This window comes from Epinephelus lanceolatus, chromosome 8 (assembly GCF_041903045.1).
Source record: "Epinephelus lanceolatus isolate andai-2023 chromosome 8, ASM4190304v1, whole genome shotgun sequence".
Lineage (NCBI taxonomy): Eukaryota > Metazoa > Chordata > Actinopteri > Perciformes > Serranidae > Epinephelus > Epinephelus lanceolatus.
This window is the reverse complement of record NC_135741.1, coordinates 14216388-14242383: the sequence shown is the minus strand read 5'-3', so window position 1 is coordinate 14242383 and position 25996 is coordinate 14216388. Positions and strand designations below refer to the sequence as shown.

The following is a 25996-nucleotide window of genomic DNA, read 5'->3' as shown; positions in this document are numbered from 1 at the left end:
ATATAAGCACAAAAGAGCTGTTGTCAAACAAACAATGCTCAGCTCATCCCGGCCCCTGTATTGCATCTTTCTACATTCCCTCCTCCACCCATACCTCACCTTGAAGGATCCCTCACTGTGATAACACGTAAGATGTTACCCTTCGCTACTCCAAGAATGCTGGAGGCTTTAAAACCATGACCAGTACTGGAGAGACACTAAACAGAAAAATGAGAGCAGCCACTTACAGCAGGACTCAGTATGTGGTAGTTTCTGTCTACATGGAGTCATATTTGTGGGAGTGATTTACAGGTAATGTGCCACAGGTTCACGACCTTTTGACATTGTCACATAAAGTGTGTATAACACTGGCTAAATTAGGGCAAACAGAACAATAGTGACTGAAGTAGCTTGACTTGAGAAAAAGTGTGACACTTTACTCCAGCTTACAGCAGGGGTTTCAGAAATGAGTGAGTACATAATTTACAATGTCGTCAAGAAAGGCGAGAGAAACAAGAGAGATTGGATTTACATGACAGGTTTTGGATTATAAAGAGATCTTTAAATCTCACAATGTCCTGTGAAAGTGACAACTTCCTTTCTAAACCTTATAATGCTTTAAAACATGATTAACACGCCATAAACTCTTTAAATTTAGTGGCATTCTCCTTTAATATGCAAAAGATGCCGTCACGCGGGCCCATCTCTTTGCGTCACAGCTACTGATCACAGCGCCTCCTGCAGGCTTCATGATGAATGAGCAACAGATACTCTTCATCAGATGCATCAAGTCAGCTGAAGATAACCAAAAGAAGACAGCCTTCAAAATAAAATCATGTCATTGATTTAAAATCATTTGACGCCATCAGTCAGTCAACGAGTATACTCACAGAATTAAAAAGTTATAATCAAAATCAGCATTTTATTGAACAGAATTGAAACTGTGATAAACACAAACCTTTTAAACATCAGAAAGCATGGTAACTTTTGTGTCGGGCTTAAGTACAATACTGAGGAACATGTACTTTACTTGAGTATGTTCATTTTATGCCACTTACTGCTATTCCACTAAATATGTTAAGGGAACTATTGCAATTTCTACCACACTATATTCGTCTGACAGCTGTAGTCACTAGGCACTTTCTAAGTTATGATTTTACATGCGAAACTTTATACAAAACAATAGTATATAAATTGTTTAAATTGGTCACCACCTTGAAATACTACTACTACTGCTGCTACTAGGAACACTTTTCGAAACAGTTAAAAAGTGTTTTACATGTCAATGATTAAAACAGACAAGACATGAAAACAACAACTTTTAAAAGAACTCATAAAAACACTCTGGAATATAAAAACTGAGGGGGGCAAACAGTTTAAATTAACTTAAAAATCAGGAAAGGCTCTCAGATAAAAGTATGATTTAAGAAGGGACTTAAAAGAGATCACTGACTCGGCCAACCTGACCTCAGGGCCCTGACAGCAAACACTGTCCTGTTAAGTTTTCAGCCAGGCCTCTGGAACAGACAAAAGACCTTTGACAAGGACCTCAAAGTACGTCCTGGCGTGCATGGTACTAAGAGATCAGAGATAAAGCTGGGAGAGAGACCATGAAGAACCTTAAAAGTCATCACTATCTTAAAATCTATTGTTAAACATACTGGGAGCCAGTGTAAAGAGGTTAAAACTGGAGTGATGTGTTCATGTCACTTTGCAGCTGAATTCTGTGCAGTCTGGAGTGTATGAATATATGATTTATTCAGGTAAGAAAAGAGGCTGTTGCAGTGATCCAGGCATGAGGAGATGAAGGTGTGTCAAATTGACCCTGTGTCTTTAAAAGGTAAAATGCATTGTATTTTTGAAATAAAAAAATCAAATAAATATTTCTAACATGATACGTGTTAGTGTAAAATGTGTATTTTTGCTTTAATTTAATACTTATTGGGTTTTTTAAAAGGAAAAAAAAAGTTTTCAAAGAAATATTTTATTTTGAAAACACCGGAAGCTGTGAGGTTGAACTTCCGGCAGGCACCGGGGAGGAGGAGCTAAAACATCCGAGGAGAAGGAGTCGTCTCCGGCGGCGGTGGAAGTCAATTGGTGGCAGCACCGGAACAAAGCAAATAACCGAATATAACCGGCACCTGCGGAACTGTGGTAAGGTTATTTAATTTATGTTTTCATCCCCGCTTTGTTTCAACGTCTTTTTCCGTCTTTTTAAACGACTCTTTTTCACGTAAAAGCAGAAGTGATGAAGTTGGCAGGCTAACCGTTGACGTTAGGTACAGTGTTAATGTATCAGACAGCTCTGCTGAATGTGACAGGATGATACACTCATACAACTTATAACACATCATTAGCTGGTACTTGTGGCCTGTACACCAGCCAAGCATCTCTAATTATACCTCTAACAGTGTAAGGGCAGGGGGAGGGGATGTGTGGAAATTAGTAATTACTTTAGGCTACAACTAACATAGTAATTAAAGGAAAATAATGCCGAATTACTCTGATACGAGTTAAATACAGCCTACAGCAATTAGATGAACTGAGCAGAGCTGAAACTATCATTTAAATTATATTAATTTACTGATTTCATTTTGGATATTTGATGCTCTTCTGAGTCGTGTGATATTTAACTGAATATTTTGGTTTTGGACTATTGGTCACACTAAACATGACATTTTAACATGTCAGAGTGGGATGTGGGAAATTGTGGTGACCATTTTCTCTCTATTTTCTTACATTTAATGGCTCAAATCAGTTAAGTTACTAAATAGCCAACAGATTAACCGTTATTGAAAATGAGAAGTAGCTGCAGGCAGCCTTTGAACAAGAGAGCAAGCAGTTATTACAGTTTGCAAAGCTGTCACCAGCAAATGCTTTGATATGAAACAGTGTTGGAGTGTCATACTTGGAAGAGATGAACTTAAAATGTCCATTGACCAATGATTTGAGCACTGGTGGCTTTATATTTAGCTTATAAAATAGTCTGAAAGGGCTGCTCACTATGGAGAAATCAAATATCACAATATTTATTACCCAATATAGCGACACTGGATTGCAGTGATATTGTAGGTTTGACTATCAGTCCTTTCACCAAATATTTACTTAGTGAGATTTTTGATAAATAATCAGTGCTGTGGATATAGTGACTAAGTGGGTAAAGGCAAATAATAGAACAGCTACAACAGTCTGATAAGGTCGGAAAATCACATCACTTTACTATAATGCAGGCTTTACAAAAAGACAACTCTTACGATATGATATCAAAAATATATGAAGATATCTAGTCTTATATCATGATCAATATAATATCTATGTGTTGCCCAACCCTATTTAATTCTAATACTTTAATGTCCTGTTGTAATTGGCTTGTCAGTATCCTTCAAGGGTTTCTGTATGTATGTCGTCAGCATCCTAAAACGTATGACACTATCATTAATATCACCTTACATTGGATCTGAGCATCAGTTGGCATTTGACTGCACTGTACGCACACTTCGGCCTGCTGTATCAACAGGCAGCATTTCGCATGACACAGCAAAATCTCGTCCTCAACAGAGAGATGCTGAGCTCATCCTGCCAGTGACCAGAGCTCACCGTCCCCATACCAACCAAAACACAGCAGGATACAGACCAGACTCGCCATGGCTGCCAGGCAGCAGAGACCTGCAGCTGCTGCAGACGGCTCAGCAGAGGCCAGAAGGACAGACGTCAGGACCAATGAGAAGAAGTGCTGTGAGTGGTTTGTTTTTCCACTATGTGTGAAATGTTGACTCATTTCCTGAGGCTGTTCTGTAGTAACCACTGACCCCTGTGCACCACAGCTGTTACAATTACTTAATATAATGCAGCAGCAGCGTGCAGTGAATTGTCCTTTTAATCACATTTGCTGCTCTGTTGGCGGCAGGTAAAGAAAGGTGATACGGTTTCAGCAAGCACAGATTATTAAATGTCAACGCTGACACGCCTTCTGTCATTATTGGTATGTATACAGTGTGTGGGGGTATTTGCAGAGGCAGGTAATACAGCATGTACTGTACCTTTCTGACGCATGGTAATACTGCAGTGGGCAAGGTCAACATTCAGAGTCAGGAATAACGTCACTGAGCTCGGCTTAATTTTAATGTCACAGTCAGACTTCGAGGACTCTTTAATCAAGATTGTGGGATGAAGTAAGTATAGAAGTACCTCTTGAACACAAAACCTGCCCTCTGGGTCTTAAAATGTCAGTCACCCGCTCATAGAATCTCGAGTCAAGCCTTGTCTCGCCACGTCTTTTGTTTTGGTTTGTTTTCCCAGAATGAAGGATAGTCTTCCTTGGTCACTGAACAGAACGGAGAAAAAAAATTCTGTGAAGATATTTTCCATTTCTTGTTCCTGCTGACACGGTGGATTACCTAGCTGTGTTGCTAAGCAGCAGGACTTTGAGAAACATTAACCAGCCATCGAGAGATGACAATGGTATGACGGAAATGTTAATCTAAAATGTTAACCAGCAGCTAGAAGAACACTGCAGAGGTGACATTGGATTATTCCACAAGCCTTCCTCTCCCTGCCGTCAGGTTGTGTATACAGTAAGCATTGTCCGCCCTTTAACACAAATACTACGTTTTAGGGGCAAAAGGTAAAGTGAAAGTAAAAGTTCAACACTTAAAGGAATTTATCAGCCTGATTTACATCGAATTAATGAAGGAAAGTCAGTTTTCCTCACAGGCCTACACAGTGAGGGAAGAATCCAAAAACATAGAATCTTCTTGGTGAATTGGAGTAAAAGGCGGCCGTGTCTAAAAACAGCAAAACTATTTCAAAACATGCATTTGCACACTCTCACACAACTTCTAAGTCTCATTTATACGGTCGTTTGCTCAGTTCATCCCCAACACATGCATTTTTGTTAAAACCTCACTGCATACGCAGTCCGTACGCATACCAGTAGCGCGTCTGGACAAGCGTGTGCGTCTGAACTCTGCTCCTGCATTCCTCGACATGACATTCCACATGCGCTCACCCAAGCGCACAACTTGTCCCTGCCTGAGACTGTTAATGCCGAAGTTTTTTAAATACCAAGGTCCTGGCAAAAATACATGTGTTTGGGATGAATGAGCACTGGGTATATGAGACTGTTGTGTGACAGTGTAAACAGCAGAGGTGAAATGTAATAAAGTACATTTACTCAAGTACAACTTTGTAGTACTTTTACTTTGCTTGAGTATTTCTATCCTTTGCTTCTTAAAACTTTCACTCCACTACATTTTGGAGGCAAATGTTGCCCTTTAATACTCCATTTTAAATTAATTTAATGACTGACCCACCTGATGACCCCAATGAAGCTTTTACCCTCCCTGAACCTTCACCCCCTCCCCCCAGCATGGCTCTAACTTTCACTCACAATCCCAAGTATGTGCAACGACAATTGACCTTTTAAACTCCACCTTGATTTAACTTAGGGAAGTTTTTCAAAATGAGGGAGTTGGGGGAAGTCTAGTGTACAGCCCGGTTCGGCGAGGGAGAGTTCAGTCTGCACAGATGTCTCTCCTCGGCTCTGCCTTCCCTATGTTATCTCCTACTTTTCTAACTGTCTAACCTTAACCCTTTGGCTCCCACTCGGACACCTCCAGATGACACTGTTACTATCACTCATAGTTTCAAGTATGTGCATATGTGATTGTTAGTGTTGGGTACCGAAACTCAGTACTTTTTGTACTTGGTATCGATTCACGTCGATACTACCGAGTACCGATTCACTTAAAATGAAACGGTGCCAAATTTCGGTACCTGAGGTGGAGGCGGAGTGAGAGCGCATGACTTGCACCTCAGACTCAGCAACAATGGCAACAAAAACAATGTGCAGACAGAAGTTAATGTGCAGCAGTGTTCCTAAATGTTCTCAATAAAATGTTGAAACTGAGAAGTTTAGACTATGGGCCCGAACGACGCATAGTGCGTCCAAATTCACACCCGTTCTTCTCTGTGGATTTTCTCTGTGACCATGCGTCATAGCGAAAAGCCACGCATATCAGCGGAAACAGCAGAATTGTAGCTTTCCGACAAGAGTTTGAATGCTGGACCTTTACTTGTATCATAGTATTTTTGCTCTGTAGTGTTGATGCTTTTATTTAGTAAAATATCTGGATTCTTCTTCCCCTGCTGGTAAACAGATGTTATGATATAGTTTTGTTGTTGTTAAAGGCAGCCCCTTAACTTCAGTTTATAAAGAGTTTCTTCAGTTTTTGGATTCTTCTTTCACCGTGATGGCAATGGAAGAAAAATCGTACTCTTCATGAATTCAGCATAACATGGAGTGAGTTATAGATATACAAACTTCTCCAGACTACAGCAATAGTCTCCTCTAGGGTTCATCATCCAAAACTCTCAAGAAACTACTACATATCCAGAGTTCAGCTGCTCGTCTACTCACACACACTCGCACATGACCACATCACCCTCCGTCCTTAATAGCCCTCAACCTCCAGAGCAGGTTGTCCACCAACTACAAGATCGGCGGTTCAGTCCTCTGTTCCTCCGGTATGCATGCCGAAGTATCCTTGGGCAAGATACTGAACCCCAAATCCTGATGGGTGTTCCATCTGTGTGTGAGAGCATGTGAATGGTTACTGAGTTGCAGGTTGCACCATGTATGCTAGCTTTGGCCACCAGTGTGTGAATGTGTATGTGAATGGGCGAATGTGACGTGGTTGGAAGACTAGAAAGGCACTACACAAGTGCAGTCCATTTACCTTTTACCGCTGGCTCCCCATCCCCCAGCGTGTTCACTTCATCACATCCTTTAAATCCCTCTTTAACCTGGCCCCCACCCAACCTGTCTGAGCTCCTCCACTGGCACACTCCCTCCCACACTCTCAGGTCTGCTGATACCAACCTCCTGTCGCCACCGCCACCCCCACCCCCCAAATACATCAGAGACTCCCCCTCACTATCCATCCTCAAGAAATCCCTCAAAACACACCTCTGCCAGTGACCAAAAAAACTGCCTACAACCTCTAAAAAACTGTTTTCTTTCTGCATTGTTTCCCATCTTCTGGATTATTTTGTTTTTTTCTTTCGTTTTGTTGTTGTTCTTCTCTGTAAAGCATGTTTGAACATCCAGAAAAGCACTATATGAATCCAGTGTATTATTATTACTATTAAATGATCATTTTGTGGGTAGAGTTGTCCTTTGCCAGTTTTGAAGAAGATGAAGATCACAAAATGTCCTTGAATGCTTAATTAATAAAATCTCTGTTTGTGTGTATGTGTATGAACGGTGTGTGTGTTGTCTGTGTGTGTGTAAACTGCAGCTTGGGCCTCCTACATGACCAACATTCCAACTGTGATAGTGATGATTGGGTTGCCCGCCAGAGGGAAAACCTACATGTCCAAGAAGCTGACACGCTACCTCAACTGGATTGGAGTGCCAACTAAGGGTCAGTACATGTTTTGATTTTTAAGCAACATTCGATCTTTCCACAGTAAATCCAGCCAATAGAAAACGGGTTCAGATTGAGTTCAATGCCTCTGTGAGTCCTGTGAAATATCAGAGTGATGGTGAAATTAAAAATTGCTATTCTTGGAAGGAACACTTCAGAGTATTCAGTGCAGATGTGCCTCTGTAGGTGGCGTAAATCAGGGTGACACCATGATAAATGATACTTTTTATTAAGACTGAAATGGCATCCAGAGATTAAACCCTACTGAAAATCTTGTGCTTAAGGCAATGCTGTTTTAATTTGTAGTTATATTTATGTCACCACCCTCTGTCAGCTGGCTCTGTTTGTGCTTTTACACCTATGTTTTCACCTAAGTGGAACGCAGCAGGACTGGTTTGGCAGCATCGCTTTAGATGAATACCACCGCCTCAGAGCACAGACAGTAATCCTTTCCACTGCTTTTGCATGTTTTTTGACTTTGTCTCTTGTTTACTTTTCAGTATTTAACCTCGGAGTTTATAGGAGAGAAGCAGTGCAGTCATACAAGTCCTATGACTTCTTCAGACATGACAATAAAGAAGCAATGCAAATCAGAAAGTGAGTAAGAGTTTCTCTGCATGTTGACCACCTTTGGTGACATAGATTTACTCCTTTCCCACAATCGTCCCTCTGTATGTGTCAATTGTTGTGATTACTACACCCAATAAAAAAAAAACCCTGCTTACTTTGTTTTTTTGACTGCATCGTTTTTGTTTAACAAATGTAGCTACAATTATTACAGTACGTTATATCTTAAAGACTTTGATTTCCTGATCGAGTTTTCTCATGTTTCCGCAGACAGTGTGCTCTGACGGCACTGCAGGATGTCAAGACCTACGTGAATGAGGAGGGAGGCCAGATCGCTGTAAGGACACACAAACGCCACAGTGCATCTGTCGATATTTAGAATCGTAATTTGAATATCTAATGTTGTCTGTCAGGTTTTTGATGCCACCAACACCACCAGAGAGAGACGAGAACTCATCCTTAATTTTGCAAAGGATAACTCATACAAGGTCAGATTTACACCATTACACAGACGGCACATTTTGACGAGTCATTAATTTCTAACGATAACTTCTTTTCTTAGGTGTTTTTCGTTGAATCGATATGTGACGATCCAGATGTCATCGCTACAAACATCCTGGTAAATGATGCTTTTATGCGTTTGAGCACAGTTTTGACCTTGAGCTGTTAAGATGTCACGGTGAATCATCTCTACAAATGTCTCTGTCATGAAGGATGTGAAGGTGTCCAGCCCAGATTATCCCGAGAGGAACAGAGAAAGCGTCATGGAGGATTTTCTGAAGAGAATAGAATGCTATAAAGTGACGTACCAACCTTTGGATCCGGACGAACACGACAAGTAAGAAGTCATTTTTGATCAGGGATGCTACGAGTTTTTGTGCATTTCTTTACTTTTTGCCTTGATACAGTTTAATTCTTGTCAACACTAGACGTCAGTGTCCTAAATAATTCCCTTGTGTTGGCCTTGTAGGTTATTTGGGTTCTGTGTTGGTAGATGTAGTTGCAGAAATTGTCCAGCAGGTGGAAACAGGAGCTAGTTTGTAAAACAGATGGTTCATGTGTCAGGTTATTTACTGTCATGTGCACAACACACAACACAAAATCTTAGATCTCAGGCTCCCTCCAACAACACTTTAAAAATATGTATAAAAAATAAAAACATACAAGTAAAAATGGTGCAGAAGTTAAAATATAGGTATAGATTATTGGAAATGTATATGCTTAATGAAAGTTATATGCTCAGTTGGTACTAAGGGGCCCAAAGTGTGCCAAGAAAATCTCCCCCACACCATTACACCACCACCAGCAGCCTGAACCCTTGATACAAGGCAGGATGGATCCATGCTTTCATGTTGTTTACACCAAATTCTGACCCTACCATCTGAATGTGGCAGCAGAAATCCAGACTCATCAGACCAGGCAACATTCATGTAGCCTCAGTTTCCTGTTGTTAGCTGACAGGAGTGGCACCTGGTGTGGTCTTCCGCTGCTGTAGCCCATCTGCTTCAAGGTTGGATGTGTTGTTGGTTCAGAGATGGTCTTCTGCAGACCTTGGTTGTAACCAGTGGTTATTTGAGTTCCTGTTGCCTTTCTATCATCTTGAACCAGTCTGGCCATTCTCCTCTGACCTCTGGCATCAACAAGGCATTTTCACCCAGAGAACTGCCGCTCACTGGATATTTTCTCTTTCTCTGACCATCCTCTGTAAACCCTAGAGATGGTTGTGTGTGAAAATCCCAGTAGATCAGCAGTTTCTGAAATACTCAGTCCAGCACCAACAACCATGCTACTTTCAAAGTCACTTAAATCACCTTTCTTCCCCATTCTGATGCTCAGTTTGAACTTCAGCAGGTCGTCTTGACCATGTCTACATGCCTAAATGCATTGAGTTGCTGTCACGTCACGTGATTGGCTGATGAACTATTTTTGTTAAGGAGCAGTTGAACAGGTGTACCTAATAAAGTGGCAGGTGGGTGTATGAATACAGACCGGTTTCAAAAAATGCTGTTCCCATCAGTCGTAAAACATGGGGAAATAGGGCCCTTGTTTAAAGAATACAGAACTTCCCATTTGACTAAAAATAGTCCCACATATTTTATTTTGGACTTTTGCTTATAGAGAGGACGAACAGCTGTTGATCTTCTTGAACCTTGTCTCTGTCAATGAGCTGCTGACACAGAATGTTCTGAAGCGTGTGATAAATAAAATATTAGGATATTTAGACTACACCAAAAGTACAAGATATTCCTTCTCTTGACTCACTTTTCATTGTCTTCAGTTACAGCTTGTATTGACTCCCTTTCTGTTGTCCTCTCACTCTGACCCATAGGAACCTGTCCTTCATCCAGGTCATCAACGTTGGCCGTCGTTTCTTGGTCAACAGGGTGCAGGACTACATCCAGAGTAAAATAGTGTACTACCTCATGAACATCCACGTACACTCCCACTCCATCTACCTCTGTCGACACGGAGAGAGCTTTCACAATGTGGAGGGACGCATCGGGGGGGACGCTGAGCTGTCAGAGAGAGGCAGAGAGGTGCTTTAACAAATCGTCTCATTCTTACATTTGTAAACTCAAAAAAGACAGCAGCATCTCCAAAAATATTAAAGGAACTGTTTGATGCTTTGAGAAATGCTGCAATTTGATACCACTCTCAAATCTGTCCTTTTAAATATGAAGCTGCAGCTTAGCTTAGCTTACTATAAAGACTGGACTTGTGTGTTAACTAGTGTTTCTAGTCTTTGTGCTAAGCTAAGCTGGCAGGCTAGCTTCATATTTAATGGACAGATATGAGAGTGGTGTCAATCGACTCATCTAACTGTGGGTAAGAAATCAAATAAACACATATGCCAAAACAGGATTCCTGTGGATCCTTAAAAAGTCTTAAAAGATATTGTGTGTATTAATCTAAAAATAAGGCCTTAATTTGTATTAAAATGTCTTAAATCAGTCTTTCAAACGTCTTCAAATTCCAAAGACATGGTCAGTAGTATTTTAGGAATTTTATTTTTTTTTTTTTTTGTTTTTCTGAACTTGCATTGTAAAATTTCAAAATAATTAGCAAAATCTTTATTTTATTTTATTTTATTATTTTTTTTAAAAGATTTTTTTCCCCCCGGTTAGTATTATAAAACTCTTTAAAGTCTTAAAACTAACTGGCCTTATGAAGTAGAAAACCTGCAAATGTTGAACTAGTCCTTTGATATAATGTCTGGTACAGCTAAACAAGCTTTTACAAGTAGAGATAATGTAAGTAAAAAAAAAACAAAAAACCTCAAGTAACAAATTGGAAACGCACATTTTCTAGCATAAATCCAGTTAAATTGTGTGAATGAAATCCTGCTGCTATAAATGAGCAGATTTCAGAGCCATCCTAGGATGACGTACTTGAGTTGATCCACTGCATAAATTCTGTTTTTGTATCCAGGTGTCCGTTCTCCAGCATAAACGTCTTTCATGTGTTCTTTTTCAGTTCTCAGCAGCTCTGAAGGGTTTTGTGGAAGAGCACCATCTGTCAGACCTGAAAGTTTGGACGAGCCAGCTGAGACGCACCATCCAGACAGCAGAGGAGCTGGGAGTTCCCTACGAGCAGTGGAAGATCCTCAATGAAATAGATGCTGTATGTCCTCTGATATGTAATCAAAGAAGACACACACATACGTTGTGAGGGGGTGTGTGTTTTGAGTGTTTTTATTACTTTGTGTTTCAGGGAGTGTGTGAAGAAATGACCTATGAAATGATTGAGGAAAAACACCCGGAGGAGTTTGCCATGAGGGACCAGGACAAGTACCATTACCGCTACCCTGGAGGAGAGGTAATGGCGTTTTTGTTTCTCTTATGAGGGGCTATTGTGCTTCTGGCTGTTGTGTTTTTTCAAATAATAAACTGGAGAATTATTATAGTGGCCGTTTCAACATACCAAAGTTGCTAGTCCACTTAGTCTGCAAGGTGCCTCAGTTTTGACTCGTGTACCTGTTCCTTTTGTGAAGATCACAGTACTCACATGTAGCAGGGGAAAAGTTGAACAAGGTTTATTAAGAAAAAAAAAAACACAGAATGGCATGAACCAACCTTGATGTTATGTACCTTTTGCTCCAGTCCTACCAGGACCTGGTTCAGCGGCTGGAGCCTGTCATCATGGAGCTGGAACGGCAGGGCAACGTGCTCGTCATCTGCCATCAGGCCGTCATGCGCTGCTTGCTGGCCTACTTCCTGGACAAGAGTGCAGGTAAACATAAACATGACACATGCTTAAACAAAGGCCTAGTTCACACACACTCCAATATTTTTGAAAATGTATTTTTTTCTCCTTTGTTCTCCAAAAAAAAAATCCCATCCACATGAGTACTGTTAAAAAAAAATTGTTAAAATGAACACAATTGAAGCGCTGTCAAGACCATGTCAAACCAACAGATGGCGATATAACCCTTAAGCCAATTCAATCAGAGGCCTAAAAAAAAGCTATTCCCAGAGGGCGACCTAAAACATTTACCTCAGCAGTGCATTCTGACGTCTCTGATCATCAGTATTGTGTGAGAGCAACTGTATGTTTATATGTCAACATGTAAGAAGACCTGTTAGAACTAGCACTATTTTGGTTAGGTCCACCATGTCCAAAATATCACCTCATTTGTGACGCCTCCAAAAGGAGATAATGACGCACACTCTGATGTCTCAAGCCACAAACTCTGTTTACCCCGCCTGCATGTCAACACTGCAGACACATGCTCTGAAAATGTTCATCCTGGAGTGAGTTTTACGAAAGCTCCATTTTCAGTAACGTAGACAAAAGGGCCAAAACACATAGGAAAAGGTGTATTTTAAAAACACCCGTGTACATGTGGAAAAGGCCAAAGCCTCACATTATGAAGACAGTTACAGTACAGTGTTGAGTCACTGCTAACAGCTGTTTTTATCATTATCTAAAACTTATATGATCATTTTACTCAAGCACTGATTTAACAAAACAGCTTTGCCCTTTGAAACCTGGAGGGAGCAACATCACTTTTCTAAGTATTTAATGAAGTAGTTCAGGGCCAGATATAGTTCCCCTGAGTCAGTGTCATATTGCTGCTAAACTAAATGTTCCTGTGAAGCTGTTGAAGACGCACTGGAGAGATATTCAGCAGCACCTGAAGACCTTAATGAGACAGAAAAGCATCGGCATTCATGATCAAAGCTTAATAAATATAAAATGCTCCGGTCCAGTCAGCTGCACAGAAAGACTCTTGGCAGAGTGCAGTTTTAAAGGGTGAGTGGTACTTCATGATGACGAAACAAGTTTAAAGGTCCTGTTTTGTTGGTGTGTCAAGAGCACATGCAGCATTACAACATTTAGGTATTTTTGAGGCCTTGAAATCTGCTCTTGCCGTACTCTTAGACTTGCGATAGTGAGAGTAGCAGGGCAATGAATTAGAGCTGCACCTAAATGAAGGGAGGTGTGTGCACAATTACAGTAGCACCAGGCTCCTGCAAAATAGTCACACAAACTTTGGCGCTTTTGTCAAATTAGTAACTTGTAATTTGGTATTTTAGAGGCATCATCAGGTGTCAGTGGGTGTTCTGTCAATGGTGGGTAGATACAATGAACAGGATAAACATTAAGTGACAGCAGAGGCATGGCTGTTAATGTTGTGGCCAAATTTGACTGTAAATAGTGAGGAAACCATTTTTGTATTTTAGCAAAAATGAACTGCAGTCTGACACGTTGTCTTCTTGATGTCACCACCAGAGGGCGCCAAAGTCAGGAATCTTCAAATGCACATACAACTCAAAGCACCTGGCTCGACCCCAGGAACTGTTTAACTACAGATAATCTTTGATTACAGATTAAATAAATTTTGAACTTTAACACACATGATAAAAGGAAGAAGCAGAGATGTATCATTCAGTTCAGACGCCACTCTTGCTTAAAGTCAGATGAGAGGTGATTCATTAACGTGTGACAGTAATCAGACACTGAATCATGACTTTGGACACACTGTACCAACTGTGCTGTATGTCGTAAGAATCTGTGTGATGCTCTGAAAGAGTCAGAAACACTGACTCTTCAAATTCTGCCAAAGTCAGTGGTAGATTATTTATTAATTTATGGACAAAACAGTTAGAATGCACACAAGAGCAACGACATAGAAAAGAAAAATACAAAAATGTTGAGAGTAACATAAAGTCTTTCTATTCCTATATTTTATTGACAGAACACACCTGTCTTATTACAATGGAAAACAAACATCCATATGCAAATGTAAAGTCAAATAAAAAAACAACAACATAGAACCCAAAATAAAAAAGATGCTGGGAATGACAGATTCTTCAATTACTGAATTAAAGGAAACCAGATTTTGTTCTGCCTTTTTAAGTGATCCATTAAAAGTGAATCTGTGTTTCTGGTTTGTGACGATTTCCTTGATCCATTGTATAAAAGATGGAGGGCAGGCAGCCTTCCACCTAATAAAGAGGCAAATGCTTTTGTATTGCATGACAAAAAGTTTGACTGGATCATAAATACTAATACCAGTAAAACTTATTAGCCCGGGCCATTATTTTCTTCAATCCTTGAACTCAACAGGTCTATATTTGGGACAGGCCTTTAATTCCTTTTACAAAAAAATATTGCCCCTCAAAGTTGGGAAATACAAAAAAAAAATGTTTATTTGAACCAGTATTAATATTTCTTGTATAAAAGTTAGGCTTCAAATAACATATTAATTACAAATCATTAATTTGATCTAGCTCTGACACAGAGAGTGAGTGTTATGTTGCTTGTTTCATGGCACTCGAGGATTACAGCACCCGGCGTACCGACACAATACCACTTTATGCTGCTAAAACAAAACTCACAACTTGGATTCATTTTCATGAAAAACCCTTTTGATTCTTTTTATCTGAGAACCCAGACGGACGGAGGAATATGAATAACTTACAGGGTAATCAAGGAATGGACACATATTCTGACTTCATGACAGCTCCTGAGGAAGGGAGTCACCACTTGTTATTTTGTCATGCTGGTAAATCCGAATGACTTATCCTGTTTGCACCAGTCCGGCTGTTGTGGTCTTTAATTCTTCTATAGTCACTTTTGAGATTTTTGTTGTCCAACATTGCTCGGCCACCTGGTGGAAGCTCTGGTCAGCCATTCGTTGACAAACGAGCTGGAGCACCTTCTCATTCCTAATGGCTCCGTCCAGTTCCCGCTGTATTTCCTCTTCTCTGATAATAGAGAGGAACGTCTGCACCTTGTTGACTGACCATGAAATGTTTTGCGCGCTGACATTTCGAGATAACAGTGTCTACAACAATCTGCAGCAACTGATGTGATGTTTAAAAATGGCGGGTTTCTGCTTTATGCTTTAAGTTCTTTGTCAAGCAAAAGTGACTGATGACAATTCTCTATTGACCAATCAACAGACTGCAGTGTTCACAGCTCCACCTTTTAGTACTAGATCTGTGTGCTAGGTACCCCAACAGAGGGGGGGACCAAAAATGGGGACGGTATGGAACGGTTCCATTGGTACCATCCACAACTTTTCACAGTGTAGAGGGAAACAGGGCTTTATGGTCCTTTCTGGTGCTCATGGTTTCAGTTAAATGAACTGAACGTTTGAATTGTGGAGAGTCTAACCAAGCTAACAATGTGTAGCATCTCCAGATTGACAAAAATTTAAACATTTAAATTTGTGTGCACGATCTTAATAGCTAAAAAATCTTAGCTCCTGTGGGTAGCCAACAACCTGGTTTTATACATCCAAAGAACTTCTATAAAAATGAACTGCTTGGCAACCAGACCAGGTGTCTAATTGAGACAGGTCTTTATTAATCAAAATGTGTAGCCACACCGGGCTAGTAAAAGGGACTGGGCGTTTAATTTAAGTTTTACAATGTGTCTTTTTTTTTGCCTTTGGAGAGTTGTGTAGTCTTTTTTAAAACCAAACTAGTTCGGCCCTTTTACGCAGCTGTTAGGGACTGTCAGATGTGTCAGTCAGATATGCTGTGAAGTAACGATAATGGAAATTATCTGGTCAGCAGTTGGGGACTACACATGATCACTGATTTATCCATTTTGCTGAGCCAGATGCCTATTTTATTTAAATGTTAAAAAAGAAAATGCAGCCATTTTGCAGGTGATCATTTGCAAGTTGCTTTAGAGTACCTCTTGGATTGATGTGCCGTCTTATAATTATGTTGTCAAAAGAGAGTAAACATACCATTAAAAAAATCCAAAACATACTTGTAAGTTTGGACAAAGTGAAAAATAATAAACCTGAATAATGACTGGGCGGTTAGAGTGGAAAACGCTGCTCAAAATCAAATCCATAATTAGATGTAAGCAGGCGGAGGTTTTCGTCAGTCAGCAGAGGAAGTGGTCACATATTCTCGACCACAGTTTGATGACTGCAGAGACCAAACAGTGTGGGTGCAGCTGGCATATCATGCCGCAGCACATCTGTATGGGACATACAGCACCACAGTCTTTACACAGCTTCATGTACTGTCCCAGACATGAGGGAAAAACACAAACATGACTGGAAACAACAACAGCTCAGAAGATCTAATGTTTTTGTATTTTTGTTGGCACAGATGATCTTCCCTACTTGAAGTGTCCCCTGCACACTGTCCTAAAGCTCACCCCTGTGGCATATGGTAAGTCTCTCTACTGTTTATGAGTCATACGAACGCCTTCCTCTGTTGGGGTGTGATGTATTTTTCTCCTGTCTCCTGTCTTCTTCTTCTTCCAGGTTGTAAAGTGGACATGTTTGACCTGAAGGTGAAGGCTGTCAACACTCACAGGAACAGACCTTTAGTAAGCTTTGACCTTTTATTTATGTCATAAACATGCTGTGAAATTTGTCTGAAGTCGTTGCCATCCACCCACAGTTCGGTGTGTGTCCAGTGCATGCAGCCTGGAGGATCAGTCTTTCCCTATGGTCATGACTGGACATGCTGCTCTGACCACGGCTATATTTAGGAATTCAAAGCCAAATTAAACACTACTGTTTCTGGTTCAGCTTCCAGGAGCCAGACATCTGGTCTTCTCTCTCATTCCTGCTGCTAGAGGCATAGAACTCTGTGCAGCTTCATGACTGAAAGTTATGCACAGAGCGAAATATGCAAACTCATTCTTTTAGTCAGATATATACTGACTGACTTTGCTCTGTTTTAAAAAGCTCTGTCTGTAAGGGGTTGGTAGGCGGATTTTGTTACCTTCAGACAGAACCAGGCGAGCCGTTTCCCCCTGTTTCCAGTCTTTATAACCAACTGCTGCACAAGGGCATTGTACAAAAAGGAAAACAGAAAGACAAGGTGACTACGTGAGCCACGTAGTTAAAAGTGTACAACTAGCAAAACTATTCGCACACAAAAAAGAAGATTTCACACTAGACAACAACAATACACAAGACATGAATAAAATACAGATCTGGTGCATATAAGTTACCTAAACGCCTGTCTAAACAGGTGCGTCTTTAGCTGGCTTTTAACAGAAATCACAGAGTAAGCCGACCGTAGGAAGCAGGCAGAGCATTCCAACATTCCAGCAAAACCTCAATCACCATGTGTCTTAAAGGAAGTGCGAGGTAAGGAGAAAAATGCACTGCATTCGATCAAAGAGTGCCAGCTGAAGAATACAGCTGAAGTAGTTCAGCCACTTAAGAGGGAGCGTGAACGTGTAATGCTCTGTGAGTACGAATGGGAAGTTTGAACTGGATCCTAAACTTGACAGGGAGCCAGTGAAGGGATCTTAGTGTAGGGGAAATATGAGAGCATCTGTTTGATCTAGTTAGTAGTCTGGCAGCAGCATTCTGGATTACTTGCAGTCAAGCAAGAGCAGACATACTCAGTGAGGAGAAAGGTGTGTTACAGTAGTCCGTGCGAGATGAGATAAAGGCATGTATAATCATTTCCAGTTCAGCAGTTGAAATATTTCTCAAATGGAAAAAACAAGGTTTGTTCAGGTGCTTCATGTGGGTATCGGATGTCGTTGACTGATCAGATATTACCCATAAATTCTGTAGGTTTGAGTGAGCAGCAGAGGAAAGAGGCCCAACACTTGATGACAGGAAAAACCTTTTCTGGAGCAACAATAAACTGCTACCATGTTACAAGGACTGTGATAAATACAAATGCAGCTTCCACTGTTCTGATTGTATTAAAGAAAGTGAACTTTTTGTGCCTCCACGCTGATAGCTGTGGCCACAGGCATGATGTTTTCAGGTTGTCCGTCCATATGTCCTCATGAATGCAATTTCACAAGAACACTTTGAGGGAATTTCTTCAAATTTGGCACAAACGTCCACTTGAACTCAAGGATGAACTGATTAGATTTTGGTGGTTGAAGGTCAAAGATTTCTGTGACCTCATAAAACATGCTTTTGACCATAACTCAAGAATTCACAAGTTAATTTTGACAAAGTTTCACACAAATGTCTATTAGGATTTAATGATGAAGTGATGACATTTTATATCCAAAAGGTCAAAGGTCAGCTTCACTGTGACATCATAATGATCTGTAAAAACACTTTTCTGGCCATTACTCAATGTCATATCTCAGGAACAGAAGAGGAGACATTTGGTCGGATACAGAGTACAAATACTTGTATTATGAAAAGTATTTGGCCTCTTTCCTCTGCTGCTCATTGAAACCTGCACAATGTATGGTTAATATTTAATCAATCAAAGACATTTGATACTGACGTGAAGCACCTGACTAAATCTTGTTTTTCCATTTGAAATATTAGTAAACTGAGATCTCTTGTTTCAACTGCAGAACTGGAAATGATTATACAAGCCTTTATCTCATTTCACACTGACTACTACAATGCACTTTTCTCAGCATCTATGTTTTCACAGACATAGATGTAAACTATCAGTACAACTTGATGGATTCACGGAGGCATAAGCCCGCAAGACAGTAATTCTAGTTTTACTCAGATTTCATGCATATGGTGATGTGTTATGTATACTGTGACAGGTTTTCTAAAATGCACAGTGGTGCAGTGGTTAGCATTGTCACCTCACAGCAAGAGGGTTCCTGCTTCGTACCCTGGGTGGGGGAGCCCTTCTGTGTGGAGTTTGCATGTTCTCCCTGTGTCAGCGTGGGTTTTCTCCAGGTGCTCCAGCTTCCTCCCACAGTCCAAAGACATGCAGGTTAATTGGTGACTCTAAATTGCCCGTAGGTGTGAATGTGAATGGTTGTCTGTCTCTATGTGTCAGCCCTGTGATAGTCTGGTGACCTGTCCAGGGTGTACCCCAATGTCAGCTGGGATAGGCTCCAGCCCCCCGCGACCCCTGACAGGATAACTGGTTACAGACAGTATATTGAATTGTAACCCCTGTATCTTGATGCGTATCGTTTCACCAGATTCTTGCCAATACACAGCTGGAGACAGTAGTGAGATGACAGGAAATAAGGGAGAGATGCAAACCAGGTCCTTGTTGGACTTGAACTAGGGATCAAAGTCAGTGTAACCCCAAAGCTACAGGAGCGACAGTAAAAGATAAAATGAAGAGAACATGAAAACACAGGAAAATAAAATGATGTCTACTGTAAAAGATCATAGTAACATGGAAACATTTTCAAAATAGACTCTATAAATGTGCTTTTGCATTGGTATTGTCCAAACTGCTGTGTAAAAATGAAACATTAGTGAAACTGGGGAACAGCCTAAATCAATGTTTGTTATTCGTAGTTATTACTAATGTAATTATTATAAGAATCCATTTGCACCTGATCATATCACCCTCAGTTCTCTTTAGAAACCATCCGTTAGTGTTGAGGTATGTGTGAGGTGGAGTGTGCACATTTCACCACAAGATCTGTTTTCGCAGATACCAGCTTATGTGTGGGAAGTGGCATACTGTACTGTTGTTTGCATGGTGTTTGTGCACACTCATTGTTTATACATCTGGCCCTTGGACTTATCAATAACATTCCCCAACAGTGAGCTTCTACTCATCAACTGAGTGTTCATTAGTGAGCCCACTTGAGGTGCCACACAGAAAATGAATCTGTATTTAATCAGGGATTCCCACTGACACATACAATGCCTTTTGTCTTCATTTCCTAATCAGCCAACTCCATATCTGCTCCCTGGTTGTAGAGTTAGTGCTGTTGGGCGTTGAAACCAAGAGTCCTAGACGAGTGGGTGTTAACATATAAACACATTTACTGAGAAACCTCTTGTTAACTGGGCTGAGAAATATCCTGTGTGCAGAAACCAACATGACAATGGCCTTGATATTTATAGCTGTTTGTCTCAGTGGTTGTTTTTCCATCTTTGCTCTCACAGTCTCTCACACAGGACGTAGTGATTTCAGACCTTCAGCAGGAGAGGTTTAACTAGTAGAACATTAAAAAAACATGTGTTAATGACCCACCTTGTCTGCTCTTCTCTCACCAGAATAAAGTCAGAACAGATGTTGTGCATCCAGCTTTCCACCGAAGAAACAGCTTCACTCCATTGTCCAGCCAAGACCAGATTAAACGACCTCGTCTTTACAGCGTGGGAAACACTCCACAGGCTCACATGCCCCAGGCCCCACATTTACCCAGCATGCTGTTCTCTGACGTGTCGGAGAAGGCAGAGCTGCAGCAGAGCGAGGTCAGTGTCCTGAATGTTACTGGATATGAACTTTAGAGATGTTGTAAATGCAGAAATAAGTAAAAAGGATATTTTCTGACAACACGCATAATGATTGTACATCACTTAGTAGAAATGATAATAAATATATATATGATTTGAGCTTTATAGCCATCAGAAGATGGGTACACTGTGGTCATAAATGGATGGACACGCTCAGCAACAATACTCAGGTAGGCTGTGGTGTTTAAACCATGCTCAGTTGGTACTAAGGGGCCCAAAGTGTGCCAAGAAAATCTCCCCCACACCATTACACCACCACCAGCAGCCTGAACCCTTGATACAAGGCAGGATGGATCCATGCTTTCATGTTGTTTACACCAAATTCTGACCCTACCATCTGAATGTGGCAGCAGAAATCCAGACTCATCAGACCAGGCAACATTCATGTAGCCTCAGTTTCCTGTTGTTAGCTGACAGGAGTGGCACCTGGTGTGGTCTTCCGCTGCTGTAGCCCATCTGCTTCAAGGTTGGACGTGTTGTTGGTTCAGAGATGGTCTGCTGCAGACCTTGGTTGTAACCAGTGGTTATTTGAGTTCCTGTTGCCTTTCTATCATCTTGAACCAGTCTGGCCATTCTCCTCTGACCTCTGGCATCAACAAGGCATTTTCACCCACAGAACTGCTGCTCACTGGATATTTTCTCTTTTTGGGACCATCCTCTGTAAACCCTAGAGATGGTTGTGTGTGAAAATCCCAGGAAATACTCATCGTGCCACTTGTTCAAAGTAACATAAATCACCTTTCTTCCACATTCTGATGCTCAGTTTGAACTTCAGCAGGTCGTCTTCACCATGTCTACATGCCTAAATGCTTTGAGTTGCTGGCACATGATTTTCTGATTAGCTATTTGCGTTATTGAGCAGTTGAACAGGTGGGCCCCTTTCCTGCAGCACAGAGTAGGTGAATTTGAACATGTGTCATACCAAGGATACCTATTGGATCAAACGCACAATGAAATTTAACAGACCATTTTAGAACACTGGACACAGACTCATGCACTGAGTAACTGTTGGAGCTTTTTGACATGACAAACTATAAAGTGTCACAACGACTGTCAAGCTATCGATGACATCGATCGAGGTCCTCCCTCACATGATGCTGACTCTACTGTGGTGTGATGTCTGTCTTTGTTTTGATCTCGCTATGTTCAATAGATGACGCCTCTGTGTAATTAACAGACCCTATTATTTGATGCTTTTGTGTTACAATGTTTTGTTAATTGTGAATAAATTCTTTATATCAAATGGTAACTGCCTGAAAATAAGCATTATGCATTGCGATCCCTCCTCGAGTAATTCATGCAATAAATCGATCTTGAAAATGTTGCTGGTGTCCATCCCTAAACTGTATTGTCAATTGATGTATTCAGCTATATTTGACACCATAATCTTTTTCTTCTGTTTGGTTTCTGTATATTTACGTGTTATAACACAGATCAGGGCCTCGATACAAACTCCCTGAGATGTACAGTCAGGTCCATAATTATTTGGACAATGATACAGTTGTCGTCATTTTGGCTCTATACACCACCACAATGGGTTTTAAATGAAACAATGAATACCTGCTTAAAGTGCAGACTCTCAGCTTTCATTTAAGGCTTTTTTCCAAAATGTAGTATGAACCGTGTAGGAATTACAACCATTTCTTCACACAGTCCCCCGACTTTAAGGGCTCATAAGTATTTGGACAAACTAACATAATCATCAATTAAACAGTCAGTTTTAATACTTGGTTGCAAATCCTTCACAGTCAATGACTGCCTGAAGTGTTGGACACATAGGCATCATCAGATGCTGGGTTTCTTCCCTGGTGATGCTCTGCCAGCCCTTTACTGCAGCCGTCTGCACTTCCTGCTTGTGTTTTGGGTGTTTTGCCCTCAGTTTTGGCTTCAGCAAGAGAAACGCATGCTCAGTTGGATTCAGGTCAGATGATATGACTTGGCCATTGCAGAACATTCCACTTCTTTGCCTTAAAAATGTCTTTGGTTGCTTTTGCAGTATGCTTCAGGTCAATGTCCATCTGCACTGTGAAGCATTGTCCAATGAGTTTTGAAGCATTTGGTTGAATCTGAGCAGATAATGTAGCCCCAAACACTTCAGAATTCATCCTGATGCTCTTCTCAGCAGTCACATCATCAATAAATACAAGAGAACCAGTTCCACTGGCAGCCATACATGGCCATGACATAACAGTACCTCCACCATGCTTCACTGATGAGGTGGTGTGCTTTGGATCATGAGCAGTTCCTTCCCTTCTTCCTTCTCTTGTCTTCCCATCATTCTGGTAGTTGATCTTTGTTTTATCTGTCCATAGTATGCTGTTCCACAACTGTACAGGCTTTTTAGATGGTTTTTGACAAACTCTAATCTGGCCTTCCATTTTTAAGGCTAACCAATGGTTTGCATCTTGTGATAAACCCTCTGTATTTATTCTAGTGAAGTCTTGTCTTGCTTACAAGAGCAGCAGGATGAAAGCTGAAGTGTTTGGGGCTACATTATCTGCTCAGATTCAACCAAATGCTTCAAAACTCATTGGACGATGCTTCACAGTGCAGTTGGACATTGACCTGAAGCATATTGCAAAAGCAACCAAAGACATTTTTAAGGCAAAGAAGTGCAATGTTCTGCAATGGCCAAGTCATATCATCTGACCTGAATCCAACTGAGCATGCGTTTCTCTTGCTGAAGCCAAAACTGAGGGCAAAACACCCAAAACACAAGCAGGAAGTGCAGACGGCTGCAGTAAAGGGCTGGCAGAGCATCACCAGGGAAGAAACCCAGCATCTGGTGATGTCTATGTGTCCAACACTTCAGGCAGTCATTGACTGCAAAGGATTTGCAACCAAGTATTAAAACTGACTGTTTAATTGATGATTATGTTAGTTTGTCCAAATACTTATGAGCCCTTAAAGTCGGGGGACTGTGTGAAGAAATGGTTGTCATTCCTACACGGTTCATACTACATTTTGGAAAAAAGCCTTAAATGAAAGCTGAGAGTCTGCACTTTAAGTAGGTATTCATTGTTTCATTTAAAACCCATTGTGGTGGTGTACAGAGCCAAAATGACAACAACTGTATCATTGTCCAAATAATTATGGACCTGACTGTAGTTTCATGTTTTACAGTATGTAGCTGTGTAGGACAAACAGAAGTGTCCTTCACAAGCTCAGTGGATGTGATTTCTGTTGGTGCTGTTACACACAAAATGTCTCCCTTAAATTTTCTGTAGTTAAAAATGTTAGAGGGACAGAAGGGGAGTTATTCACTCAGGTTCAGTCAGTGCCAATCAAAACAAACGCCTCATTCCTCTTTTGGTTTGATGTTTTTCCTAATGCCGTCTCCCCTCTCCCTACATCCTGCAGGACTCTATCAACGGCTTCAGCGCAGCAGACCCAGACGAATGTGTTCAGGATTGAAGAAGCACATAAAGAGGTATTTTCAGCCTGTTCCTCTTGTCTTACATGTGACACATCTGTGATCTCCACCTCAAATGTCTCACACGTGTTGCTTTGGTCATTTATCTCAGGCTTTTCTCCACATGGATGTATCACCAGTTCTGAGGACCAGCAGTAAAATCCCCACCAGCATCAGTCATTACATTCTCAAGCACTGTATTACACACAGTATGTGTGTGTAGCAGAATGTGTGTTATCTGTTCAGTGTTTGTTGGATAGGTTATGTGCGTGTTAGTGAGTGCACATACATACTCAATGCCTTTGCACAGTAGCCTTCAAATCTAAGCTGTGATCTGGCTTGGATGTATAAAAATGTAGAGCTTTGTAGTACGTTAATACTCTGAAAACCCGTCCGTTAGTTTTTAGCACACTCCACACACTGTCGTCTACAGTCGTATTATGCTGTATTGAAACATGCTGATTGTGAATTGTATACCTCAATGGAAGTGACTGCTTTTAGTTTCAGTGTAAGGGAGTGCCTCTCTTGAAGGAAACCATGTACAGCCTTAGCTTCTCAGATTCTGTCTTTAAAGGGAACCTATTATTATTCTTTTCTTTATTTTCTGTCACATGTATAATGTCAGGGTGTCAGAGTTCATGTTCAACGTGGCCAAAGTTTCCGACAATGAGGTAAATGTATGTAAACATAATCTCTGTGAGTAAAAACCTCAGGCTTCAGACTGTTCTGAATTCTGTTTTCAACGTTTTTTCCCGCTTCTGAGACAAGATGGCGTCAGCTTGTGGTGGGTTTCTGTATTTGGTCGTCTGCTCCAGACACGCTACTAAGTGTTTGCATTGTTTGATTTAATAACGTAGCCTACACTGCTACATGTAGCTACATGCTAACATCAGGGAGACATCATCATCGATGGTCTCAGGAAAATAAAGTGTTTTTAACATTAAAGTTTCAACCTAAAAAATAAAAATTAATAGGTCCCCTTTAAGTTACTTATTTAAATATTCCTTTTCTCATGTGGTTTGATAAGATGTAGTGATAATTTTATTTTGAAGTGTAATTTAAGGCATAATAAGCTTTCAGTGGGCAGACACAAGTTAAAAGAAAAAACAAAATGTTTCGTCTGGCCCCTATAAAAACAACTGTACTTCTTTTCCTCTTCTCTTCAGTGATGCCTACCTGTGTGTTCTGCCTTCTCCTCAAATAACAGCTTTAATATATTCAGCTGTCTACTGTGAGTGATGATGTAGCACTGAAACTGAATCCACAGAAGTGATGCAAATATTTCCAATACAAAGTGCTCCTGAGTTTTAATGCATTTAAGTTTCTTTGTACAGAAAAGCAAATCATTTGTGCACCCCTAATGCATTATTCTGATGAAAATACACTGTATGTTATTTACCGGCTTCATAGCAACCATATGGACGACACTGATTCATGTGACTTTGATTTTGCTATCAGCAGTAAATCAATATTTGGAAGAAGTGCCTCTGTTCAAAGGACAACGAGACTGTGACAGTTGTAATCAAAAGTATTTAAATAAATGTTATGCAAAGGTATGTTGAAGGATTGGCGATGTGTTTCGATGTCTTAAAAAAAAGCTTGGATGTTATTGCACACTGTGCCATACATGTTTCATTTAATAAATTTGATTTAAACGCAGTTTTTACGTTGACTTTTGCTTTTTTCCCAGAGTGTTTAAAAGTGCAGTGTTTAGGATTTATGGGCAGATATGGAATATAATATTCATAGATGTTTTCATCAGTTTCTGATCATGTCAAACTAAGAATTGTTGTGGTTTTGTTGCCTTGGAATGAGCCGTATACATACGGAGTGGGTCCTTGTCTACAGAGTTTGCCATGTTATTTCTACTGTAGCCCAGAGTGGACAAATCAAACACTGGCTCTAGATAGGGCCATCTGCTTTATGCGTTGGCCATTGTAGGCCTCCTACGAACTTGGTTCATGGGAGAAG

The 25996-nt window shown here is 40.6% G+C and overlaps 1 protein-coding gene across 1 annotated transcript; it reads left to right on the top strand.

Moving 5' to 3' along the window:
- Positions 1-2004: 2004 nt before the first annotated feature.
- On the top strand, positions 2005-25684 carry LOC117258854 (6-phosphofructo-2-kinase/fructose-2,6-bisphosphatase 2). Its single transcript, XM_033630048.2, has 17 exons — positions 2005-2133; positions 3538-3714; positions 7278-7403; positions 7907-8003; positions 8244-8310; positions 8387-8461; positions 8536-8592; positions 8687-8811; positions 10303-10510; positions 11448-11594; positions 11685-11789; positions 12074-12203; positions 16553-16615; positions 16711-16775; positions 20371-20571; positions 23974-24043; positions 24138-25684. The coding sequence occupies exons 2-16, from the start codon at positions 3624-3626 to the stop codon at positions 24025-24027; spliced, it is 1611 nt and encodes a 536-aa protein (XP_033485939.1). The 5' UTR covers positions 2005-2133; positions 3538-3623; the 3' UTR covers positions 24028-24043; positions 24138-25684.
- Positions 25685-25996: the final 312 nt, after the last annotated feature.

Excerpts from the sequence above, each read along its gene's own strand:
- LOC117258854 (XM_033630048.2), top strand. The coding sequence starts at position 3,624 with ATGGCTGCCAGGCAGCAGAGACCTGCAGCTGCTGCAGACGGCTCAGCA. Across the intron at positions 7,404-7,906 it reads GATTGGAGTGCCAACTAAGG|TATTTAACCTCGGAGTTTAT; the intron begins GTCAGTACATGT and ends TTTACTTTTCAG. Across the intron at positions 12,204-16,552 it reads CTTCCTGGACAAGAGTGCAG|ATGATCTTCCCTACTTGAAG; the intron begins GTAAACATAAAC and ends TTGTTGGCACAG.